General features: G+C 44.9%; 1 protein-coding gene across 1 annotated transcript in view; it reads right to left on the bottom strand.

Moving 5' to 3' along the window:
* Positions 1 to 1583: 1583 nt before the first annotated feature.
* Positions 1584 to 22921, bottom strand: part of MOV10L1 (Mov10 like RISC complex RNA helicase 1) — a 90253-nt gene continuing 68915 nt past the window's right edge. Inside the window, exons 22-27 of the mRNA XM_030549578.1 lie at positions 13955 to 14128; positions 13495 to 13644; positions 12683 to 12790; positions 10373 to 10510; positions 2479 to 2570; positions 1584 to 1775 (exon numbers count right to left, since the gene is read on the bottom strand). Coding sequence (XP_030405438.1) covers positions 1766 to 1775; positions 2479 to 2570; positions 10373 to 10510; positions 12683 to 12790; positions 13495 to 13644; positions 13955 to 14128 — 672 coding nt within the window. The 3' untranslated portion in view covers positions 1584 to 1765. The remainder of the gene's footprint in view (positions 1776 to 2478; positions 2571 to 10372; positions 10511 to 12682; positions 12791 to 13494; positions 13645 to 13954; positions 14129 to 22921) is intronic.

Here is a 22921-nt window from a genome sequence, read left to right on the forward strand (position 1 = left end):
TGAAATCTTAAAAATCAAAAACAGTGTCTACATGCCATGCTCTAGTTCAGCCAAGAGTTACTGGGATGAATGCAGGAATTAGAGGTGAAATTCTGTGTCCAACTTTATGCAGATCATCAGGCAGAAAGATAAGTTGTCCCTTGCGGCATTACTCTTATATGAATTTCAGATTTTTCCCTAATGTATTATATTGAAAAGCATGACATATAGGTCACTACCTTGTAAAAGGCTATCAGATTTCACGAACCACTGATCAGAGCTATTGTAGAAAGACTGTCAGTCATTTGCTGGGAAACAAAAATAAAACAACCCACAAAGTTTGGTAGTTAAAAAAAAAATTAAAAGAAAACACTAAAGTGACTATAAGCCTTCTACTCATTATTATGGGAATACCTTTAATAAAAACATTTGCTTAAGGCATATATAGGCAGTAAGAAACCCAATAAATGAAACTGTAGGCAGTCCAGGCTTGATCATATTGTTGCTTGCAGTATTTCTTAATCTTCAAACAGATGCACCAAGTTTTCATAAAAATCACTAGATCACTACAGTTGAGGTTATTTTTGTACACTATGCTTTATTATTTAAACATTAGTCAGTAAATTTCTAAACACCCTTTATCTCACTTATACAGGAAAATAAGCCATATGTATGTTATCATATTTTTTCATGTAAAGAGAATACTTAATGCGGGCCATTCTCATAGAGATGGATTTGCTGAACACTTTTTCCAAAACAAAAAATTAAAGTTAGTTTGTTGGAGTAACTGCTGCAGTGTTTTTCCACCTCTACTGTAGAGTGTGCGATTTTTAACTCTAAGTAACCCTTGTAATCTTTAGATGACATCTTCCAAACTAAATTCTAATTTCCTAGTCCCAAATCATTAAGTTGATCCTTTCTGTGAAAGTGCACTAGAAACCATCTAGGTTATCTGCTTGCATGAGATCATTGGCTGCATTAAAAAAAAAAAGGTTAGACGTTGCCTCAAATGTAATGCCTTGTCACTACTTCCTCTCTCTCGCTAATAAGAGAACCTGGACAAAGCTCAAATGCAGCACAAGCTATGAGTTTCATAAATACGGTAGCTCTATTATAGTTTTTTGTGGCAGTTCAGCCCTAAGAAGCTAAGTCACCCTCAGAAGCTACAACAGGTCAGAGCAAGGAAAAACACTTTTTGGAAACAGTAGCTTTCTTCAGAGAAAAATGCCAAAGACTAAAGAGAGGGGAAGAAGAAGAAACAGAAATGCTTGAAACACTGCAAAAACTATTATTTTGCTATAAAGCTCTGTCAGAAGCCTGGACTGAAATACTTGCCTGGGTCTGAACAGAAACTGATACTACATGAACTCAAAGGATTTGCAGGGCAATGAATAAGAGACATTACAAAATCGTAGAATATTACAGATACAAAATCAAACAGAAGATGGGAAAAATTCAACATTAGTTCCTGGTTCTTTTTAGCTTCTATTTTGAGAAGCCAAAAGGGTAATGGTACATTACAGTATGCATAAACTTTAGGTATTTATACTGTTTTGATACAACAGTTAAGACTTAAGTTGGTATAGCAACTTTACCTTGACATATAGGATTTTGAACTTAAAGTTGTTTTTAGTTAAATTAAAAAAATCCCCTTAAGTTTAGGAATACAAACTACTTAGAAAACAATGCTGAAACTAGAGGTCCTGAGCTTGTTTTGAATTCAATGCTTATCACACATTCACTTTCAGATGGAAAAGTCTTCTGGTCATGCCCCGAGCACTGGAAGCTAGTCGTATCTATGGATTAAAAAAAGTGAGGGGAAAAATAATTACAAATGGTGAAGTAGATCCAACCACCCTTCTGTGAATATGAAAGTGCTGGTTTAGATAAAAAGTTAATTCCTGTGTAGTAAATCTAGTATCTTGCTTAAATGGGCTCAGTTAGCTTAAATCATTCTCTAAAAACTGTTCTCCCTTAGTTAAGTTGCTATAATCTTAGAAACCTTAGAAATAGATTTTCAAATCAGATTTTTAAGTTATTGGTGTAAATGCTCAACAAGCAGTCAGCCCATTCGTTTTGATACACAAAGCTCTATTTAGGAGCTTTTTAGGCACTCATTGGAATATAATGGCCTTGGTTCACTTACAATTTTTGGATGTACTTTTTACTATTTGTAGGTCTCTAAAGGCCATTCTTAATGACTTGGAAGAAAAACTTGAACAACAACAACAACAAAAATCTAGTCTCCCAAATACATGTGCACAATTTTGATAAGTTACAATAGTCTATATAACCTAGAATTTGGTAATTAACACCTATGGGAAAAGAAACACTTTGGTTTCATATCCTTAATCATATCTCAGTAACCACCCCTTTTGAAAGCTAAATGGAAACAGATGTTACTGTATTTGTCAGACCCTTATTAGAGACTATCTGTTTAGAAAAAACACACAATAAGTTGCCCCCACACCTAACCATACTGGAAAGGCAGGCACTCACTGTTGCAGAGATTTCAGTTCAGAAGGCAAATCACAACCTACATAAACTCCATTTGCTAGGCTGTATTCCAAAAGAGCACTGAAACAGGGATCCTACCAAAAAACAAAACAAAATGCAAGTGTAAACACAGTAGCACATTTTGAATTCATTTGTGTATTTAAGAGAGTATTAACAGGTGATACAAGAGTACAGGAGACCTAAATTTATTTGAATAAAGTATTTGTCAAAAAATAGAACCTGTAGACTGGTTAACAAAAAAAGTAATTAAATAATGTTGCTGCATTTAGCTGGAATTTACGTTCTCTACAGATAGATTAGTATGTGCTCCTAAAAGCATGAGACGTTTCTGAAACCCTGCACTCTGGAAAGGCACAGTAACCTTATCTGTTTGATCCATTATAAATGATAAAGCCAATACACACAGGCAGGTGGTGATTCTAAATACACAGAATGCTTATTAGCTGTAGTCCCCCACATTTCCTTACCTGGAAATGAAAGTGTTTTTGCTCCATCCTCTCACCTTGGTCAACATGGATTTACAAAGCAGTACTTTTCAGGTAACAATCATGATGTTTAGGTTGATTGTTAATACCTTGTTAGATTCCCTTTAGGCTTGGTATTCCCAAAATAATCCAAGGACTCTTAGGGCTTCTTTTGGGAAGATTGGATTTCTAAATTATAAATTCATATTGACCAAGATCAGAGGAGGGACTAAAACACTTTCATTTCCAGGTAAGGCGGAGGACGGTAACTTAAAGAATGATACTTCACACTGATTTTCTCCATCTAAACTAGGGTGACCAGATGTCCCAATTTTATAGGGACAGTCCTGATTTTGGGTTTTTTTTCTTATGGCTCCTATTACCCCCTGCCTCTGTCCCGATTTTTCACATTTGCTGTTTGGTCATCCTAATCTAAACAAACCTAGAAAGTGTCCCTATATGGTAGGGAAGATAGTCTAAGCCATTTTATTGACAAAGGACAATTCTGACTGTCCTACTTCTACGTATTTGCTTACTCTTAGGACATGGACAAAAAGCTAAATATTCTAAAGACTTGTAAGTGATATCTGAAAGTATTCTGACATTGTGGATGGCAATGCCCATATTATTTCTTAGGACATGGAAGTCAATAGCTGTAGTACTAACATACACAAAGTTCCAATGCAACTGAAGCCACAAGCTGAGAAGTCAAAAATATTGCATATAAATTCCTTTCTCCAACTGTCCCTTTAGTCACAGATAGGGATACAAATTTAAATAAAAGGAGATGGCTGCGCACTGAAAAAAAATACAGGAAACTAGAAACAGTATGCCATCTTGGTGGCACCTCTGGTTTCTAGGTGAAATTTATAAGTAAAACTCTCCCCACCCCCAACTGTCCATCCTCCGAATTCCCTTTGGGATCTGAAAATCAGGCCAGATTCTTTCACATTTGTGCATCACCACCATCAGTAGACCATACAGTCCAAATTCTGACTTTATTCTACATCTGTGCAACCCCATTGAAAGCAACATCCAATGGAGCTTCTGCACATGAGAGCAGAATTTGGCTCCACAATTTAAACAATTATGAAATCTACTAATATATATGCTAAGAGAGAATCCAGCTCACAAACCTAGCACTGTAGAGATAATGCAGCTAACATGAGTTAAAAAAAAAAAAAAAAAAGAGACTTGACTTTTAGTGACATGTCACTATAGTCAAGAGATAAGGTGCCAGCTATGCACAGAGACAGGTACGTTAGGTTAGAATGTGCCATTTTAATCACTTTTCCAAGCAGAACTACACTAAAAAAAAAAAGACAGTTACCTTCTCATAACTGGTGTTCGAGATGTGTCGCTCATGTCTATTCCACAGTAGGTGTGTGTGCTCACCATATGCACTGGCAGTGGAAGTTTTTCCCCTAGCAGTACCCATGGGGGGGAGAGCCCCCCGTGGCCCCTGGAGTGGCACCTGCCTGGTGCGGTATAAGAGGAGCTGCGTGCTACCCCCACCCTCACACCCTCACTTCCTTCTTGCCAGACAACTCTGGCAGAGGGGAAGGAGGGTGGGATGTGGAATACACATGAGCAACACATCTCAAAGAACACCAGTTACAAAAAGGTAACTGTGAGTGACTGCTCATGTGTATTCCACAATAGGTGATTGCAAGCTATACCTTCATGAGGTGTGTAGGAGTTCACAAGTTCTCGGGATGAAGTACCACCCTGCTGAACCCAGCGTCATCCCTGCTTTGGGAGACTATCGAGTAGTGCGAGGTGGACGTGTGAACCGAAGACCATGTGGTGGCCCTACAAAATGTCCTGTGTAGGGATGTGGGCCACAAAGGCAGCCAACGAGGCTTGCGCCTGGGTCAAGTGCGCCCTCACAATGGGCAGCGGGGGCACACCTGCCAGCTCATAACAGGAGCGGATGCACCAAGTGATCCAGGTGGAAAGCCTCGAAGTGGAAATTGGCGGGTCTCTCGTGTGCTCAGCTGAGGTGATGAACAGTTGCTAGGACTTTCTGAACGGCTTTGTCTGCTTGAGGTAGAAAGCCAAAGCTTGAGTGTGTGGAGACGGCGTTCCTCACTAACCGCATGAGGCTTGGGGCAGAGGACTGGTAGAAAAATGTCCTCTGACCCATGTGGTAGGCGGAGACCGTCTTTGGGAGGAATGCGGCGTGTGGGCGGAGTTGGACCTTGTCCTTACGAAAGACTGTATATGGCGGCTCAGAGGCCAGGAGCTACCTGGCCGACATGATAGCAACCAGGAAGGCCACCTTCCACGAGAAGGGAGACCAGGAACATGTGGCCAACGGTTCAAATGGGGGCCTCATAAGACAAGCCAGCACCAGATTCAGGTCTCATTGTGGGACCAGGGGCTTAGAATATGGGTAAAGCCGGTCCAAACCCTTAAGGAACCGGCCAGTCAGAGCATGGGAGAACACAGTGTGTCCTTGCACCGGGGAATGGAAGGCCAATATGGCCGTCATGTGTACCCTGACTGATGAGAGCGCCAGGCCCTGGGCCCTCAGGTGGAGGAGGTAATCAAGGATAAGCTAGATCAGGGCAGCCATTGAGGACACACTTTGTTCCGCCACCTACTTAGAAAAATGAGACCACTTCGCCATGTAGGAGCAGCGAGTGGAGGGCCGTCTACTTTTGAGGAGACATGCTGAACCTGTTCTGAGTATGTCCTTTCCTCATCACCGAGCCACTGAGCAGTCACACTGTGAGGTGAAAAGCTGCCAGGCTGGGGTGCAGGAGGCGGCCCTGGTCCTGAGAGAGCAGGTCCAGGCACAGCGGCAAGGGCCATGGTGGAGCCACCGCTAGGCCCAGAGGGTCCCGTACTAGTGCTGTGTGGGCCATGCTGGAGCAATGAGGAGGACCCTGGCTTTGTCCGTCTTTATTTTCTCCAGGACCCTGCTCATCAGAGGGAATGGGGGAAAGGCATAGAGAAGCTGACCTGACCAGGACAGGATAAAGGCACTGGAGATAGTGCTCTTCCCTAGGTCCCCCCTGGAGCAGAACCAGGGGCATCATCAGTTCTAACAGGTCACGAATAGGTCCACCTGGGGAGTTCCCCACCTTCGGAAGAGCTGGTGGGCCATTTCCAGGTGCCTGGCAGGTGAAAGGCTTTTAGGTGGATATTGTGAGCTATATAGAAGTCCCACAGACTGAGGGACTCATGGCAGAGGATTAGGCCCTGCCTTGCCTGTTGATATAGAACATTGAGGCCATGTTGTTCATGAGGACCCTGATGACGACCTTGCCCTTCAGGTGCGAGTGGAAGGCCATACACACCAGTCATGCCTTGAGTTCCTTGATGTTTATGTGAAGGGTCAGGTCTTGCAGATTCCACAGGCCTTGGGTCTGAAAATTCCCCACATGGGCTCTCCGGCCCAGGTCCGATGCATCGGACACCAGCTCCAATGATGGGGCCCTGTCACTGACTGGGACCTATTGAAGCTTGGTGTGGACCACCACCGTAGGGAGGTGATCACTGGCTCGGGCACTGTGAGGACTTTGTCCATGCTGTCCATGGCCTGGGAGAACTTCGAGGCCAGCCAGAGCTGGAGGGACCTCATCCTCAGTCTGGCATGGTGGACCACATAAGTGCACGCCAACATGTGACCTGGGCAAGTCCTGGCTGTCGTTACCAGGAACATTGCAATTGAGTTGATGAAACCTTTCAGGGTCTCGAACCTGTCTGTGGGGAGAGGCCCTGGCCGATGTTGTGTCCAGCATTGGACTGCAATAAATTCTATGCATTGGACTGCGACTAATGTGGACTTGGTGTTGTTTACCAACAGGCCCAAGGCGGTGCATGTGGACAGGAGAAGTGCTACACGATCCCTCATCTGCAATCGGGAGGTGCCTTTGAATAGCCAGTTCTCCATATATGGGAATATCTGGACCCTCTGATGCCTGAGGTAGGCTGCTACCACTGATATACACTTTGTAAAGACCCTGGGGGCAGCTGACAGACCAAATGGGAGGACTGTGAATTGGTAATGATTCTGTCCCACCAGGAAATGGAGGAAGTGCCTGTGCCCTTCAAATATGTGGATATGGAAGTACGTGTCCTGTACATCAAGGGCAGCGTACCAATCCCCAGGAGTCAGGGAGGGGATGATGGAGGCCAGAGAAACCATGCGGAACTTGAGTTTCATCATGTAACTAGTTCAGGCCCTGCAGGTCCATGATGGCGTTGAGCCCCCTTTGGCCTTTGAGATAAGGAAACACAGGGAGTAATATCCCTTGCCCAGGAACTTCTTGGGCACTGCCTCTATCACTCCTAGTTCCAGAAGCCGCCCAACCACCTGCTCGAGCAGAGCCTCGTGCGATGGATCCCCCAAGAGGGATGGATTGGGTGGGGAGGAGGTCAACTGAAGGGTGCAACCCCGGGAGATGATGTTGAGGACCCAACAGTCTGAGGTGAGCCGCGACCATTCCAGGAGGAAAGCACAAAACTGATTGGAAAAAGGGAGCTTTACTGGGGGTGGATCCCTGCTGACAACTGGCGGGGTACCCCCACATGTCCCATCAAAACCACCTCTTACCTGCTTGCCTGCCCTCAGAGGACCCAGGCTGGGGGACAGGCTGAGACTGCCTTTGCGGGTGTTTTCTAAAGTCCCACTGCTTCTTATGGGTGGCCTCGTACTTCGGGAGGGTGGCCTGGGTGGGAGTCTGCTGTGGCTTGAACTTGAGTTTTGCCGGAGTAGGGATGTAGAGATCCAAGGTCTGGAGGGTCATGTGGAAGTCTTTTATGCCATGCAGCCTTGTGTCTGTTTCTTCAGCAAACAGAGCCTTCCCATCAAAAGGGACATCCTGCATTGACAATAGCGCTTTGCTGGATAGCCCAGAGAGCAGGAGCCAGGACGCCCGTCTCTTGGACACCGCCGAGACCATGGACCATGTGGCCGTGTCCGCTGCATCTGAAGTGACCTGCAGGGATGCTCTCGCGGCCGCTGCCTCTTCCTCCACAAGCACCTTGAACTTCTTTCTATCATGCTCCCGGAGGGAGTCCTCAAACTTGGGGAGGGATCCCCAGAGATTAAACTTGTAGCAACCCAGGAGAGCCTGATGGTTTGCCACTCTAAGCTGGAAGCTTGACAACAAAAACTTTTCTCCCAAAAGTATCCAGCCTCAGAGTCTTTGTTCTTAAGGGTTGGGGCTGGTTGCCTGTTGTTCCCTGCAGTTGACCGACTCGACCACCAAGGAGTTAGGCACCAGGTGGGTATACAAATATTCGTGCCCCTTAGTGGGTACAAAGTATTGCATTCTGCCTTCTTAGAGATGAGAGCAAACAAGGCTGGTGTTTGCCACAGGGCATTTGAAATTCTTGCCACCCCTTCACGGAGCGGCAAGCCACCCTGCCCAGTGCCGAAGGGGACAGCACATTGAACAGGGAGTCTGAGGGCTCCTTCATCTCCTCCGCCTGGAGGTGGAGGCTCGCTGTCACCCTTTTTAAGAGGTCTTGGTGGGCCTGGTCATCGTCCTGTGGGATGGAGGGGGGCAGGGCCACAATCAGCTCCTCCGGACAGGCCGAGGAGGCCAGTGTGGTGCTTTGGGTGTCGGCTGGCACTGGAGGATCCATCACCTGGTCAGACTCTTGGCATGGTGCCGAGGACATGGGTCTCACCAACTCCTTTCTTGGCAGTCTAGGGATGGAAGCTGACAGTGCTTCTGATGCTCCGACCACCAAGCGAGTCCCCACTGGAGGCTGTGCCGGTGGCCATGGTGCTCATTGGTACCACTGGGACGGCCATGACACTCGGTGCCACTGCACTTGCTGAGGCACCAGCAGGGCCAGCTGTTCAGGCTGGCTAGCCTAGCCTGTAGATGGGTGACTGTGAGCAGAGGCCGGGCTGACGTGCGACTCGCTGCTGCCTCTGGACCGGGAGTAGCGGCGGTGCTGGGATCTACATTGGTCACGGGACTGCGATCTCGAGGTGGAGCAACGGCACCGACAGTAGTAGCTGCTCCGTGAATGGCCTCGACAGGGCAGACCTGCAACAGCGAGACACTGGCGATTGATGTCCAGGGCTACGGTGCCTTGGCGGAGACTCGGAGCGGGAGTTTGACCGGGAACAGCATCGACGAATACCGACGGGACCGTGGCAGATGCTCTGTGAAGATGAGCGGTGCAGGGAGTCCCGGTTGGACGGTACTCATCCAGACAGTCTGGCTGGCATCAAGGGCGAGCCACATGGACTGAGCCCTGAATGGTTGCTGGGCGGTGAGTGGTGTTGGGAACGTTCCCTCGACTGAGACCAGTACTGGGCCAGCAGCGACTGCGGTGATCCCAGTGGCAGCTTGCCCCTGGAGCACAGGGTTGACATCGGCAAAGCTCCAGGCATCGGCATGGACATGATGTCCCTGGCCACTTAGAGGGCTTCGGTCATAGATGGCATCCAGACATCCGGAGAGGCCTGCTCCGAAGGGGCCGGGCTACTCCACTCAACGTGCGTCGGAGACCTAGGACCTGGTGGGCATCAAGGACTACCTGACATGGGCCTAGCTTCTGTCCCAAACTTCCCTCGGTGCCATTGTGAAGAGGGAGTCTTTCCAGTCCTCTTGGCGTGCCCTGTGGAAGGGGAGCGGTGCCACCTGGTGGATGGTACCAGAGGGTCTCCGCGTACTGACGCCACGGTGCCAGATACCTGTTCGGAGCAGTGTGCCGGGGTTGGGGCCAGCGCTGAATCCATCAGGATGGCCTGGAGCTAATGCCCCTTTCTTTTTTGGTCCGGGGCTTAAACGACTTGCAGATCTTGCACCTTTGGCTGATATGGGTTTCTCCCAAGTAGTGCAGACAGTCCGTGTGCAGATCACTCTTTGGGATAGAATGCCTACAAAAGCCACACGACTTAAATCCTGGGGCGCAGGGCATGCCCTGGCCCAGGCTCACTAACTAACTAAATTAACTGAAAAAAGCCAACTAACTACAGGTACTAATGAATGAATGAACAGTTCTGTGGACAAGCTGCAGCAAAGCTGGAGCTGAGCAGTTCCAACGCACCTTCACTGTCAGCAAGAAGGAACTAAGGGTGGGGGGGAGCGCACACCTCCCCTTATACCGCACCAGGCAGGTGCCACTTCAGGGGTTGCGGGCGGGAGGGGCGCTCCCGCCTACAGTACTGCTTGGGGAAAAACTTCTGGTACCAGTGGACTTGGCAAGCACACACACCTATTGTGGAATACACATGAGCAATCACTCGAAGAAGAAGAAGAAAGCAGTGTTCAATGCTGTTTTGAAAAAAGTTTCATATAAAGGAGAATGAAGAGACATTGTTTTTCACACGAAGTAAACAAACTCAAAACAATTCATAGCCCCGAAATACAATACAATTACTGCACACACTTCTGGTTTTTTAAAACAGGAAAAAAACAAAAACACTACCACCTTACTTTTACAAGAACATGAGGATTTCCCACCACAATAAGCAAAGCCTTTGGTCTGGTAATTGCCACATTAAATCGTTTTGCATTAGAGAGGAATCCCAAGTAGTATCTATCATCATCAAATGAGCCCTCATTTGATCGTACCTAAAATTAATAGACAAACAAAGCAACAGTCAATAAGTGAGAAGGAAACTCACCAAAATATACTGCAGTCATAATTTGTTTTCTTTCCTACTGTAGTAAGGATGGATCAGAGTAAGCATACAAGAAGTACATCATCCCATAAACTATGTTGCCACTCTAGATATCTCTATACAAGGCAAGTTCTCCAGATGAGACTGCTCAAGGAGAATGGTGTGTAAAGTGGTCCCAGTGAAGCAGCGATCAGGGGTGTCAATCCTAATTCATAATGAGAAATTAGTAGTATACATCTTAATGAAGGGCGCCATCTTAGTACATTATTTAATTTTATTGGTGAAGGTAGGTAACGCTCAGGAGAAGTTCTACTTGATCGATCCACAGACTAAGCTACAGTATTTGTACATGGAATAGCATTGCACGCTTTCTTACAATGCCCAGACATGCCTCAAACCTAATATGGAGGAACTACCTTCTATGGCCAACTGGTACTCTGGGACCACAACTTATTACACTTCACACTGTTCCCTTTTACTCTCCCTGTATGTCATATCACCTACTGTCTCCTATTTTGATTAGGTATCAGAAGGGTAGCCGTGTTATTCTGGCTCTGTAAAAGCAGCAAAGAGTCCTGTGGCACCTTACAGACTAACAGACGTAATGGAGCATGAGCTTTCATGGGTGAATACCCACTTTGTGCTCCAATATGTCTGTTAGTGTGGTAAAGCAGGTATTTGAACTTAGCTCTTGAGTTCCATGCTAGCACCCTAACCATGAGGTCCCATTGAGCTTGGGTGCATGTGCACGCACACACACAAGTGAAGACGGTCTCTGCCCCAGAGAGTTCCTAATCTAAATAAGCAGCAAAGAGTCCTGTTGCACCTTATAGACCAACAGACGTAATGGAGCATGAGCTTTCATGGGTGAATACCCACATCGTGCTCCAATATGTCTGTTAGTCTATAAGATGCCACAGGACTCTTTGCTGCTTATTTAGATTAGGAACTCTCTGGGGCAGAGACCGTCTTCACTTGTGTGTGTGTGTGCGCACATGCACCCAAGCTCAATGGGACCTCATGGTTAGGGTGCTAGCATGGAACTCAAGAGCTAAGTTCAAATACCTGCTTTACCAGACTTTCTGTGTAACTCAGGGCAAGTTACTTATCTTTGTATCTCAGTATCCTCACAAGTATGTTGTGCGGATAAATATGTTAAAGACTGTGAGGCACTTATACTATGGTGATGGAGCTAAGATCGAGATAAGTACTATCACAATACAAGTAATGTAATATGGGTTGGAAGCATTAGATTTTTATCTGCAAATGTTGAAAAATGTCAATTTCACCATACAGAAACCAGTGAAAAAGTATTTCTATTAATAATCGAAATTCACAGATCGGTAAAGAAAGAAAAATGCAGCTTGAGAAATCAGACTTTGCTTTAAGGCTATCTAGTTTGTATATTTTGACATACGATACTGAAATTTGTGTTTTAATGGTTACGAGGCTTTAACTTTCTGAATCTCAAAACAGACTGTTATTAAATAATTATTGTCTGATCCCCTCATAATTTTCTGCAACTCATATTTAAAGTTGATAAAAATTAAAAAAAATGCTTAAAAATAAACAGATTATTCATCAAAACTATATAAAAAAATCAAATTCTGCCAAGCCTACAAATCTACAAGGTGATAAGATAGTTCAGTCTCCATGCATGTTTGGTGTTGGTGCATTTGGAGAGACTACCAGAAAAGGTATCAAATGAGGCAGTGACTCTCATTAAGAAGTGAACTGAATGTTAACTTTCATATAAATCAAATAGCTGTGGACAGGTACATTATCATAGTGATAAAAAGTTTTCTCCTGTATAGTTACTAGCTTAAATCTACACAATATTCAATCCCTCGATTTGGTTTAAATGTACTCTAAATTTCAAGTAAAAGTCATACCCTTATATAAAATAAACCTGGTGACTAAAATGGAAGAGATAATTGTTACAATATAAATGTAAATATTTACCAACTACTACAAAATGATATCTGACATATTACAGTATTTGTCTGTACTTAGAAAATGAAGTAGTATCTTAGGTGCTGTGATACATAAGTGGTAGATAAAAATACATTGCCTTTTAAAATGGTGATTACTGTTGTATAAAAAAAATTGCATTTTTACATACTGTCGATAGGATGATCACCAAGTACTCTTGCCCTTGAAACTCCTCTACAGAACCAACTTTAATATCCATCAAATCAACATTTCGCAGAAGAAACCTAATTTTTTCTACCTATAAAAAAATATTTGAAGGAATTTGTTTTTAGATGAAATAACTATATCTTTCATACAAAGTGTAAAAAAAATAGAACCTAATGTACAAAATTTTATACCTCTCAAAGTGTTTGCATCTGTGTTGAGAGCAAATGTTCTAACTGGGAATGATTAACAAGAGCTTTTAAATAAAGTACAAAGTTAACATGGGAGAGTGTCATACCTGTTGCCAGCCTAATAGGTAAAGTACCCAATAACACAGTTTAGGTATGATTACTTGTCTATGGACAAAGTGAATCTCAACATTTTAAACTTGTGAACTGATTTGAAACTGAAAAAATATCAGTTGCAGTTCTTGGCCTTTTCATCAGTTAATATAGCTCAAGAATTTCAACATTACAAAATTTCTTGGTGTGTATTTAGTTACTATACAGTCTCTCCACAATTTTCTCAACTGCTTCTGTAAGTAGGCAGAAGACCAACTGTGATGGATCTGGGGACTTTAATGAGAAGGAGAGGAGCAGAATGTGTCCTTTTTCATTACTGCTAGCTTTTTATCTGATAGTTTAATAAAAATATTAAATATGATTGACAGTACACAATACATGTGGCTAGAAAAGTAGTCTGAAGTTAGCCATATTTTCTTGCAATAAACAGCACTAGCAGTGAATCAAAAATATGAGACTAAATACAGAAACTTATTTATAAGCATCTGAATCAGACCTGTTTACGATATGGTGTAATCACCCCAATATCAGTCACTGACACTGCATTGTTAACGTGTTTCGCAAGAAGGCAACAATAACGCATTACTTGAACTGCTTCTGTAGGATTAAACCAAGAGGGGTTGTGTCCTTCACGTGTTTCAGTGCCCTGCATTAGGAGAGAAGAAAATAAAGATCAGATATTGAGAGTTGTTGCAAATTTAGTGATGAATACCTGCTGATTATCTTCTTAATACTTAGGAGTTGGTTTGGAAAGGAGTCAAATTATACAGTAATGTTGGCTAATTTGATTAAATGTATCTACATGGTCTAGAATTAGACTGAGGAAAAACAAACAAGTCCTTCTCCAATTACTGCACTTCCAAGCATATGACATTTATGTTACTAGAGAAGAGTCTCCCACCCATCAAATCTCCCTTAATACCCCAACCCCATTTTAGTAAGAATATTTTACATACCCTCATGCCATGAAAAATTAGTGGAAACCCCTTCCTTGGTAATTTTTCCCAACCCAACAAAGAAGTTACTACTGAAGTGTCTGCACAAACTTCCAGCTCTTTATGATAAAACAGTTTAGATGGCAACGCAAGCAATGTAGAATGTGATCTGTAATTCTTCAAAAGCTTTGTAACCTGCAAGGAAGAAAACTCAAAATTTATGAAATGAAACTGCACACATACCATTACATCCTGCAATTCTTGCCTCTTTCTCCCAGCAGAGTTTGTCTGCACTTTTCCTCTAACTCTTCACTTGCCCCAGTGACCCCATCCCGTCACCTGATGTCCACACCTACTCTCATCCCCTCACTCTTTTCCTTAATCCCTCTCCCCCACATTTAAGTCTTTTTCCTGACAATACAAGCATACTTAAGTCTTTCCCATCTTTAAAAAAAACCTCTTAACCCCATTTGCCTCTCCAACTACCCATTTCCCTTTTGCCTCTAAGTTCGTTGAATGTGCTAGCTACAGTCACTGTCTGGAGTTCCTCTACTTCAGCTGCATCCTAGACCCTGTTCCAATCCAGTTTATGCCTCTTTCACACCACTGAAACCATTCCTGCTAAAATCTCTAATGACCTCTTCCTAGCTAAAGCTCAGAACCAATACTACATCTTCATGCCCTTTGGTCCATCAGTCCCATTTGACATTATCTACCACACTTCTTTCTCAAATATTGTCTTCTCTTGTCTTCCATGACTGTCTTCTCTTGGTCCTCCTCCTACCCTAATTGTTCTTTCAGCGTGTTTTCAGGAATCCTCTCATCCTCCCTCCAACTTTCTGTGTAGGTTCCACAAGGCTCTGTCCTTGGTCCCCTTTTCTTCTACAATCTATCTCTGAGGCCTGGTCTACACTACAATTTTAGGTCAAATTTAGCAGCATTACCTCAATTTAAGCCTGGACCCGTCCACATGACAAAGCCCTTTTTTTCGACTTAAAGGGCTCTTTAAATCAATTTATTTAGTCCACCTCCGACGAGGGGATTAGTGCTGAAATCGGCCTTGCTGAGTCGAATTTGGGGTAGTGTGGATGCAATTCGATGATATTGGCCTCCAGAAGCTATCCCAGAGTGCTCCATTGTGACCACTCTGGACAGCACTCTCAACTCAGATGCACTGGCTAGGTAGACAGGAAAAGGCCTGCAAACATTTGAATCTCATTTCCTGTTTAGCCAGCATGGTAAGGTGCAGGTGAGTGCAGATCTCATCAGCAGAGGTGACCATGATGGAGTCCCAGGATCACAAAAGAGCTCCAGCATGGACCGAACGGGAGGTACGGGATATGCTCACCGTATGGGGAGACGAATCTGTGCTAGCTGAACTCCGTTCCAGTAAACAAAATGCCAAGACGTTACAAAAAGTCTCAAAGGGCATGAAGGACAGAGGCCATAACAGGGACGCAAAGCAGTGCGTGTGAAAATTAAGGAGCTAAAGCAAGCCTACCAAAAACACAGAGGCAAACAGCCGCTTTGGATCAGAGCCCCGAACATGCTGCTTCTATGATGAGCTGCGTGCCATGCTAGGGGGTGCAGCCACCATTACCCCAACTCGGTTCTTTGACTCCATCAATGGAGAATCACGCAACATGGAAGCAGGTTTTGGGGACAAGGAAGATAATAATGAAGAGATTGAAGATAGCTCACAGCAAGGAAGCGGAGAAACCGGTTTCCCCAACAGTCAAGATATGTTTCTCACCCTGGACCCAGTAACCCCCAAACTCACCCAAGGTGTTTTCCCGGACTCTGAAGGCAGAGAAGGGACTTCTGGTGAGTGTAACTTTGTAAATATTACACATGGTTTAAAAGCAAGTGTGTTTAATGATTAATTTGCCCTGGAAAAGTCTGTTAACTTGTATGGGGATGGAGCAGAAATCCTCCAGGGACATTTCCATAAAGCTCTCCTGGATGTACTCCCAAAGCCTTTGCAAAAGGTTTCTGTTGAGGGTGGCCTTAATCTGTCTGCCAAGATATGACACTTTACCATGCCAGGCCAGTAGCACGTAGTCAGGAATCACTGCATAACAAAGCATGGCAGTGTATGGTCCAGGTGTTTGCTGGCATTCAAACAGTTCTTTATCTTGCTGTGTTATCCTCAGGAGAGTGATATCATTCATTGTCACCTGGTTGAAATAGGATGCTTTTATTAAGGGTACATTTAGAGGTGCCCGTTCCTGCTTAACTGTGCCTGAACAGAAATGTTCCCTGCTGTTAGCCATGTGGTGGGGGCAGGGGTGAAGTGAGTGATCTCTCACACCAAACTGGCAGGCCCTCAACATAAAAGAGGCAAAATGCAACATTGTAACAAAAGCATATGTGCTGTGTAATGTGAACAGCAAGGTTTAACATGAAAGAGTGTACCCATTGTTCTCTGAAATGTGTCTTTTAAACTGTCACTCTCCCTTTTCCACCAACAGCTGCAAATGTTTCTCCTTCGCAGAGGCTAGCAAAGATTAGAAGGCAAAAAAAATGCACTTGGGATGAAATGTTTTGAGCTCCTGCTGTCCTTCCACACTGACAGAGCACAGCAGAATGTGTGGAGGCAGACAATGTCAGAGTTCAGGAAAGCACAATATGAATGTGAGGAGAGGTGGCGGGCTGAAGATGATAGGTGGTGTCAGCTTGCTGACAGAAGGCAAGAGTCGATGCTCAGGCTGCTGGAAGATCAAACTCATGCTCCAGCATATGGTTGAGCTGCAGGAAAGGCAGCAGGAGCACAGACCACCGCTACAACCCCTGTGTAACCAACAGCCCTCCTCCCCAAGTTCCATAGCCTCCTCACCCAGACGCCCAAGAATGCAGTGCAGGGGCCTCCGGCCCAGAGGATTGCCCAAGCAACAGAAGGCTGGCCTTCAATAAGTTTTAAAGATTTTAAGTTTTAAAGTGTAGTGTGGCCTTGTCCTTCCCTCCTCCCCAACCCCACCCAGTGCCTCCCTCCTAACCTATCTTGGCTGTTATCTCCCTATTTGTGTGATGAATTAATAAAAGAAGGCATGAATGTGAAGCAACAATGACTTTATTGCCTCTGCAAGAGGTGATTGAAGGGGGGAGGGGAGGGCGGCTAACTGACAGGGAAGTAGTAGTGAACCAATGTGGGAGGGTTCATCAAGAAGAAACAAACAGAACTTTCACACCGTAGCCTGGCCAGTCATTAAACTGGTTTTCAAAGCTTCTCTGATGCACACTGTGCCCTCCTGTACTTTTCTAACCGCCCTGGTGTCTGGCTGCATGCAATCAGCGGCCAGGTGATTTGCCTCAACCTCCCACCCCGCCATAGACATCTCCCCCTTACTCTCTCATATATGTGGCGTGCACAGCAAGCAGTAACAACAATGGGAATATTGGTTTCGCTGAGGTTTATCCGAGTCAGTAAACTGTGCCAGCCTGCTTTTAAACGTCCAAATGTACATTCTACCACCATTCTGCACTTGCTCAGCCTATAGCTGAACAGCTCCTGACTACTGTCCAGGCTGCCTGTGTATGGCTTCATGAGCCATGGCATTAAGGGGTAGGCTGGGGCCCCAAGGATAACTATAGGCATTTCACCATCGCCAATGGTTATTTTCTCATCTCAGAAGAAAGTCCCTTCCTGCAGCTTTTGAAACACACCAGAGTTCCTGAAGACGTGAGTTTCATGTACTTTTCCCAGCCATCCCACGTTGATGTTGGTTAAATGTCCCTTGTGATCCACCAGTGCTTGCAGCAGCATTGAAAAGTACCCCTTTCGGTTTATGTACTCACTGGCTTGGAGCTCCGGTGCCAAGATAGAGATGTGGGTTCTATCTATCGTCCCACCACAGTTAGGGAATCCCATTTCAGCAAAGCCATCCACTATGACCTGCACATTTCCCAGAGTCACTACCTTGATATCAGCAGCTCTTTGAATGCGTTGGCTACTTTGATCACAGCAGCCCCCACAGTAGATTTGTCCACTCCAAATTGATGCCTGACTGACCGGTAGCTGTCTGGATTTGCAAGCTTCCACAGGGCTATCACCACTTGCTTCTCAACTGTGAGGGCTGCTCTCATCTTGGTATTCTGGTGCTTCAGGGCAGGGGAAAGCAAGTCACAAAGTTCCATGAAAGTGCCCTTACGCATGTGAAGGTTTTGCAGCCACTGGGATTCATCCCACACCTGCAACACTATGCAGTCCCACCAGTCTGTGCTCGTTTCCCAGGCCCAGAATCGGCATTCCACAGCATGAACCTGTCCCATTAACACCATGATGTGCACACTGCTGAGGTCGGTACTTTGTGAGAAGTCTGTGTCCATGTCTATGTCCTCATCACTCTCGTCACTATGCTGCCGTCACCTCCTTGACTGGTTTTGCTTTGGCAGGTTCTGGTTCTGCATATACTCCAGGATAACACGTGTGGTGTTTACAGTGCTCATAATTGCAGCAGTGATCTGAGCAGGCTCCATGATCCCAGTGCTATGGCATCTGGCATGAAAAAAAGTGTGAAATGATTGTCTGCTCTGATGGAGGGGGGGTGACTGACGACATGGCTTACAGGGAATTAAAATCCACAAAGGCGGTGGCTTTGCATCAAGGATAAAAACAACTGTCACACAGAATGGCTCCCTCAAGTATTGAGCTCAAAACCCTGGGTTTAGCAGGCCATTGATTCCATGGAGGGAGGGAGGGGGCAAATGAATACAAAACAAATCGGGTCTATTTCTTGTTTTGATCCACTCCACCTATCTTTTACATCTTTAGGCTAGCAGCAGACGGTGCAGTTCGACTGCTAGCCATCATCATCATCTCCTGGCTGCTCGCCATCGTCATCTCCTGGGTGCTTGGCAGAAGATGGGAATGACCTGGCTGAGTCACTCTCGTCTGCCCAGGTGCCTCTGACTGACCTCACCAAGGTCGATAAAAAGAGCAATCAGGAGTACGATGACGATGGTACCAGTCGTAACGCACCATCTATTGCCAATCCCACGTCTGCCAGCACCCAGGGGACTTATGGTGATGGTCAGCTGTGCGGGCTCCATGCTTGCCGTAGTATGGCGTCTGCACAGGTAACCCAAGAAAAAAGGCACAAAACGATTGCCTGCCATTGCTTTCATGGAGGCGGCTGACTACATGTACCCAGAATCACCCGCAACACTGTTTTTGCCCCATCAGGCATTGGGATCCGAACCCAGAATTCCAATGGAAACTGCAAGAACTGTGAGATAGCTACCCACAGCGCAACACTCTGGAAGTCAATGCTAGCCTTAGTACTGTGGATGCAGTCTGCTGACTTAACGCACTTAGAGCCCTTTTTGTGGAGACACATACAATTGATTGTATAAGAACCATTTCTGAAAAACCAACTTCGATACATTCGACATTTCATAGTGTAGACATACCCCGAGTAATCTCATCCACAGACACAAATTCAGCTACCATCTCTAAGAAGACAACTCACCAATTTATGTGTGTACTCCAGACCTGTCGTCTTCTGCCCATATTAAAACATCAACTCTCTCTGTGACATCTCCTTGTGGATGTGTAGCTGCCAGCTGAAGTTGAATATGGCTAAAACCAGCTTCTAATAATCCATCCTAAACCCTCACCACTGCCTCCTCTCTCAATCATTGTAGACAACTCTAACATCCTCTCACACCAATAACCTGTGTATCATTTTTTACTCTGCCCTTTCTCTAGGTCCTTATAGATTGCGTCTATATCTTATCTAAGATAAGGACTTGCCTATCCATCTACACAGCCAGAACTCTTATCCAAACTCTCCTCATCTTAAATCTTGATTACTGCATTAAGAGTCTTATCCATTAAGAATGCTGCTGCTAAGATCATTTTCCTAGACCATTGCTTTCTTTTGCACCCCCCCACTGGTTTCCCCTTCTCTACCGTATCAAAAATAAAAGTTTCTTGTCTTCATTTTCAAGGACCTTCACAGTCAAATCCCATCCTACCTATCATCTCTCATTCCCAATCAAGCAGATGCTCATTCTCAATTGGCCCATGATGCCAGCCTCCACCACTCACTTGTTAAATTTTCAAACAACCATCTTCATGATTTCTCACGTGTTATCCCTCAGGCTTGGAAGGCTCCTCCCCTGTAAATATCTGCAAAAACTACCTCATCATCAACCCTTTAAAACCCTCCTCAAAATGCTCCTTTGCTGCGATGCCTATAGAAAACTTGACATTGGTTAGGCTGCTCATGTGTAGAGATCATTGCCTATCACACTAATTCCTTGTATTCCTCCATCTATCTACATCTATCTGTTGTCTCATCTTATTTTTAGATTATAAGCTTATGAGGGCAGGGATCTGTTTGTTTTGTTTGCACTGCACCTTGATAAATGGGGTCTATGACTAAGGCTCCTAGGCACTACAATAACATAAATAACACTAATTCATCTCCATAGCACAGCAACAATTCTTGGTTGTTCTAGTGCAGGCTATACAAACTCATGGATCTCTTGTGTTTAAAGAATATAGCTGATTTTTTTGTAGTAAAGTTCATGACAAGATCTACTGTAGCTTTTTAAAACTAAAAATAAAAACTGATTTTATTAAATACTGCCTTCTTCCCAAATGCTATAATATAATTCCCAGTAGACTCCATAATATTTAGACTCAGCACTCAGCTAAAATAGATCTTAATGAAAGGGAACCAGTTATGGGATTTTTAACCTTAAGGAAGTGAGAAAAGGGAACAAGCTCATTTTATATGCATACAATTATACAGCCAAAAGCCTAAAAAAGAATGGTAAATGCGTCTTCCTGCCCTTCCCTCTCATCTCTGTGGCCATTATTATCCACTGTGACTCTGTGTGATCTCAGGATAAGTACGGCTGGGCTAGTTCAGCCTCTTGGATGGGATAACTGCTGCAGGAAGCGGTACTGGTGATTTATTAAATATTTTTCTTTCAGGTGAATCAGTACAACCAATACTTCAGAATGACATTAGTGGACACCGTCCTACTTTGAGCAAAATGTACCACAAGCTCAGATCACTCATGTTACTTAAATATTCTTTGCCCTTTTTGGAAAAAGAAAGATGTTCAAGCTAGCACCTGAGCAATTCCAATTCCAGTAATCACAGTCAGTTTAAGTTCTCCTGCTGTTTCCATTGTACACGCTATTAGAGATTTTGTTTCAGCTCTGCAGTGAATGAAGTCGTTTTACAGCTTTGTTATATAGTAGACAATATTTACATTCACTTCTTTCCAGCAATTCTATAGCCGCTCATTTTCTGCTGCTGCAATATTATCTTTCCATCTTTTATAAGGCAAGATTCACAGATTTACACTTTCTATGTTAAATGGTGGCTTAAAATTGGGAAGTAGGGCAATTGTGCCTGTGGGGCATCTTTATGGATAGATGAATGTCTGAACATTTTTCTTACATTTGTTTTTATTAATATTAAATACTGGAGGAGGGTTTTGAGTTGCTTTTTCAGTAGAAAAAGCAAGTCCTGTTTACCTTTGAAGTTTTATGGAGGACTGAGGAACTACTGGAGTTATGAAAGCACAGAAAACTGAAGGCTTGTCTACATGAACATTACGTTTGCAGCAAGATAGGATGTAGATCTACCCTGCACTAGCCTAATGCGCATTAAGTGTCCATGTGGACGCTGCTGCCATGCATTAACAGTTCACCAGTGCAGGGGTTCTCAACCCTTTTTCTTTCTGAGCCCCTGCAACATGCTATAAAAACTCCAGGGCCTGGGGAGGCTAGGGCTTCAGCTGCAGGGTGGTAGTGGTGGTGTAATGCATGCGTATGTGTGTTTCTGGGATTCTGGCCTGTGGAGCACAGGGCTCCAGCTGCTGGATGGTGCACTTGGGCATAGGTATAGTTTGACTTTATTTTAGGGATCAGGCCAGGCGAGGCTCGGGCCAGCTCCACGCAGCAGGGCCCTGGAAGGGAGCACCACCCTCCACCCCGACTCACCTCAGCAGGCCACTCAGCCTGTCTGTGTTGAGGGGTGGGGGCGCAACCAAAAATCATAACTCAAAGAGCATGCTCAGCTCAAAAAGTATGAAAAATGCTCACAATGCAGAGAGAGAGGTAGCTAGGGGCTATGCGAGGGCAAGGGATAGCTTAGGGTGCAGGGAGAAAGGTAGCTAGGAGCTGTGTGCTGGGAGGGCCCCCCCAGACCTAACCGTGGTCTCTGCTCCCCAAGGGCTCTGCTGGCTCTGAAGCCAGGATCCCCTATCCAGGCTGCTCTTACTGGCTGTGTGGGCAGTAAAAGGAGGCTGGGAGTTGAGGAGCAGCTGTAGACCTGGGCACCAGGAGAAGGAGACAGGGGAGCACCATAGCTACCAACTTCATGACACCAGTCAGTAGCAGCCATCCTGTACTGTCCAGCTCTGGCTTCCCATTTTTGACCTGGGCAGAACCTCGGGGTAGGGGAGAGAGCAGGTGGAGGGAGTGTTTGGAGCTTCCCCTGAGACTCTCCCGCTCTGGTTAAGGCACTTCAATTTGGTGGGGGGGGTTGGGGACACTCCTCCATGCCTCCTTCCAACTCCTCCCATCGGCTCAGGCTTGTGCCCCACAGGATGCTGGGGCTCAGGGCTAGCAGATCCTTTGAAACCAGCTTGTGGCCTCCCAGGAGGCCATGGACCCTGGTTGAGAACCACCTCCCTAGTACACTTTAATTTATTCCCCAGAGTAGATCGAAGCACACTAGGGAAAAATTGGTTACTTACCCATTCTGTAACTGTTCTTTGACATGTGGTTGTACACATATATTCCACTCAATTGTGTGCGCAAGCAGGATGCTGGAGCCAGAGTGTTTTCTGCAGCAGAACCCACTGAGACAGTGCACATACCCTGCACATCCTCTCCCCCAAGACTATCTAAGCCTACGTCCACACTACAGCTTTAAATCGATATAGGTAAAATCAATTTTATAAAACAGGTTTTATAAAATCCATTTTACGCATCCACACTAGGGCACATTACTTCGGTGGTTT

Source organism: Gopherus evgoodei, chromosome 1, assembly GCF_007399415.2.
Source record: "Gopherus evgoodei ecotype Sinaloan lineage chromosome 1, rGopEvg1_v1.p, whole genome shotgun sequence".
NCBI classification, from domain to species: domain Eukaryota; kingdom Metazoa; phylum Chordata; order Testudines; family Testudinidae; genus Gopherus; species Gopherus evgoodei.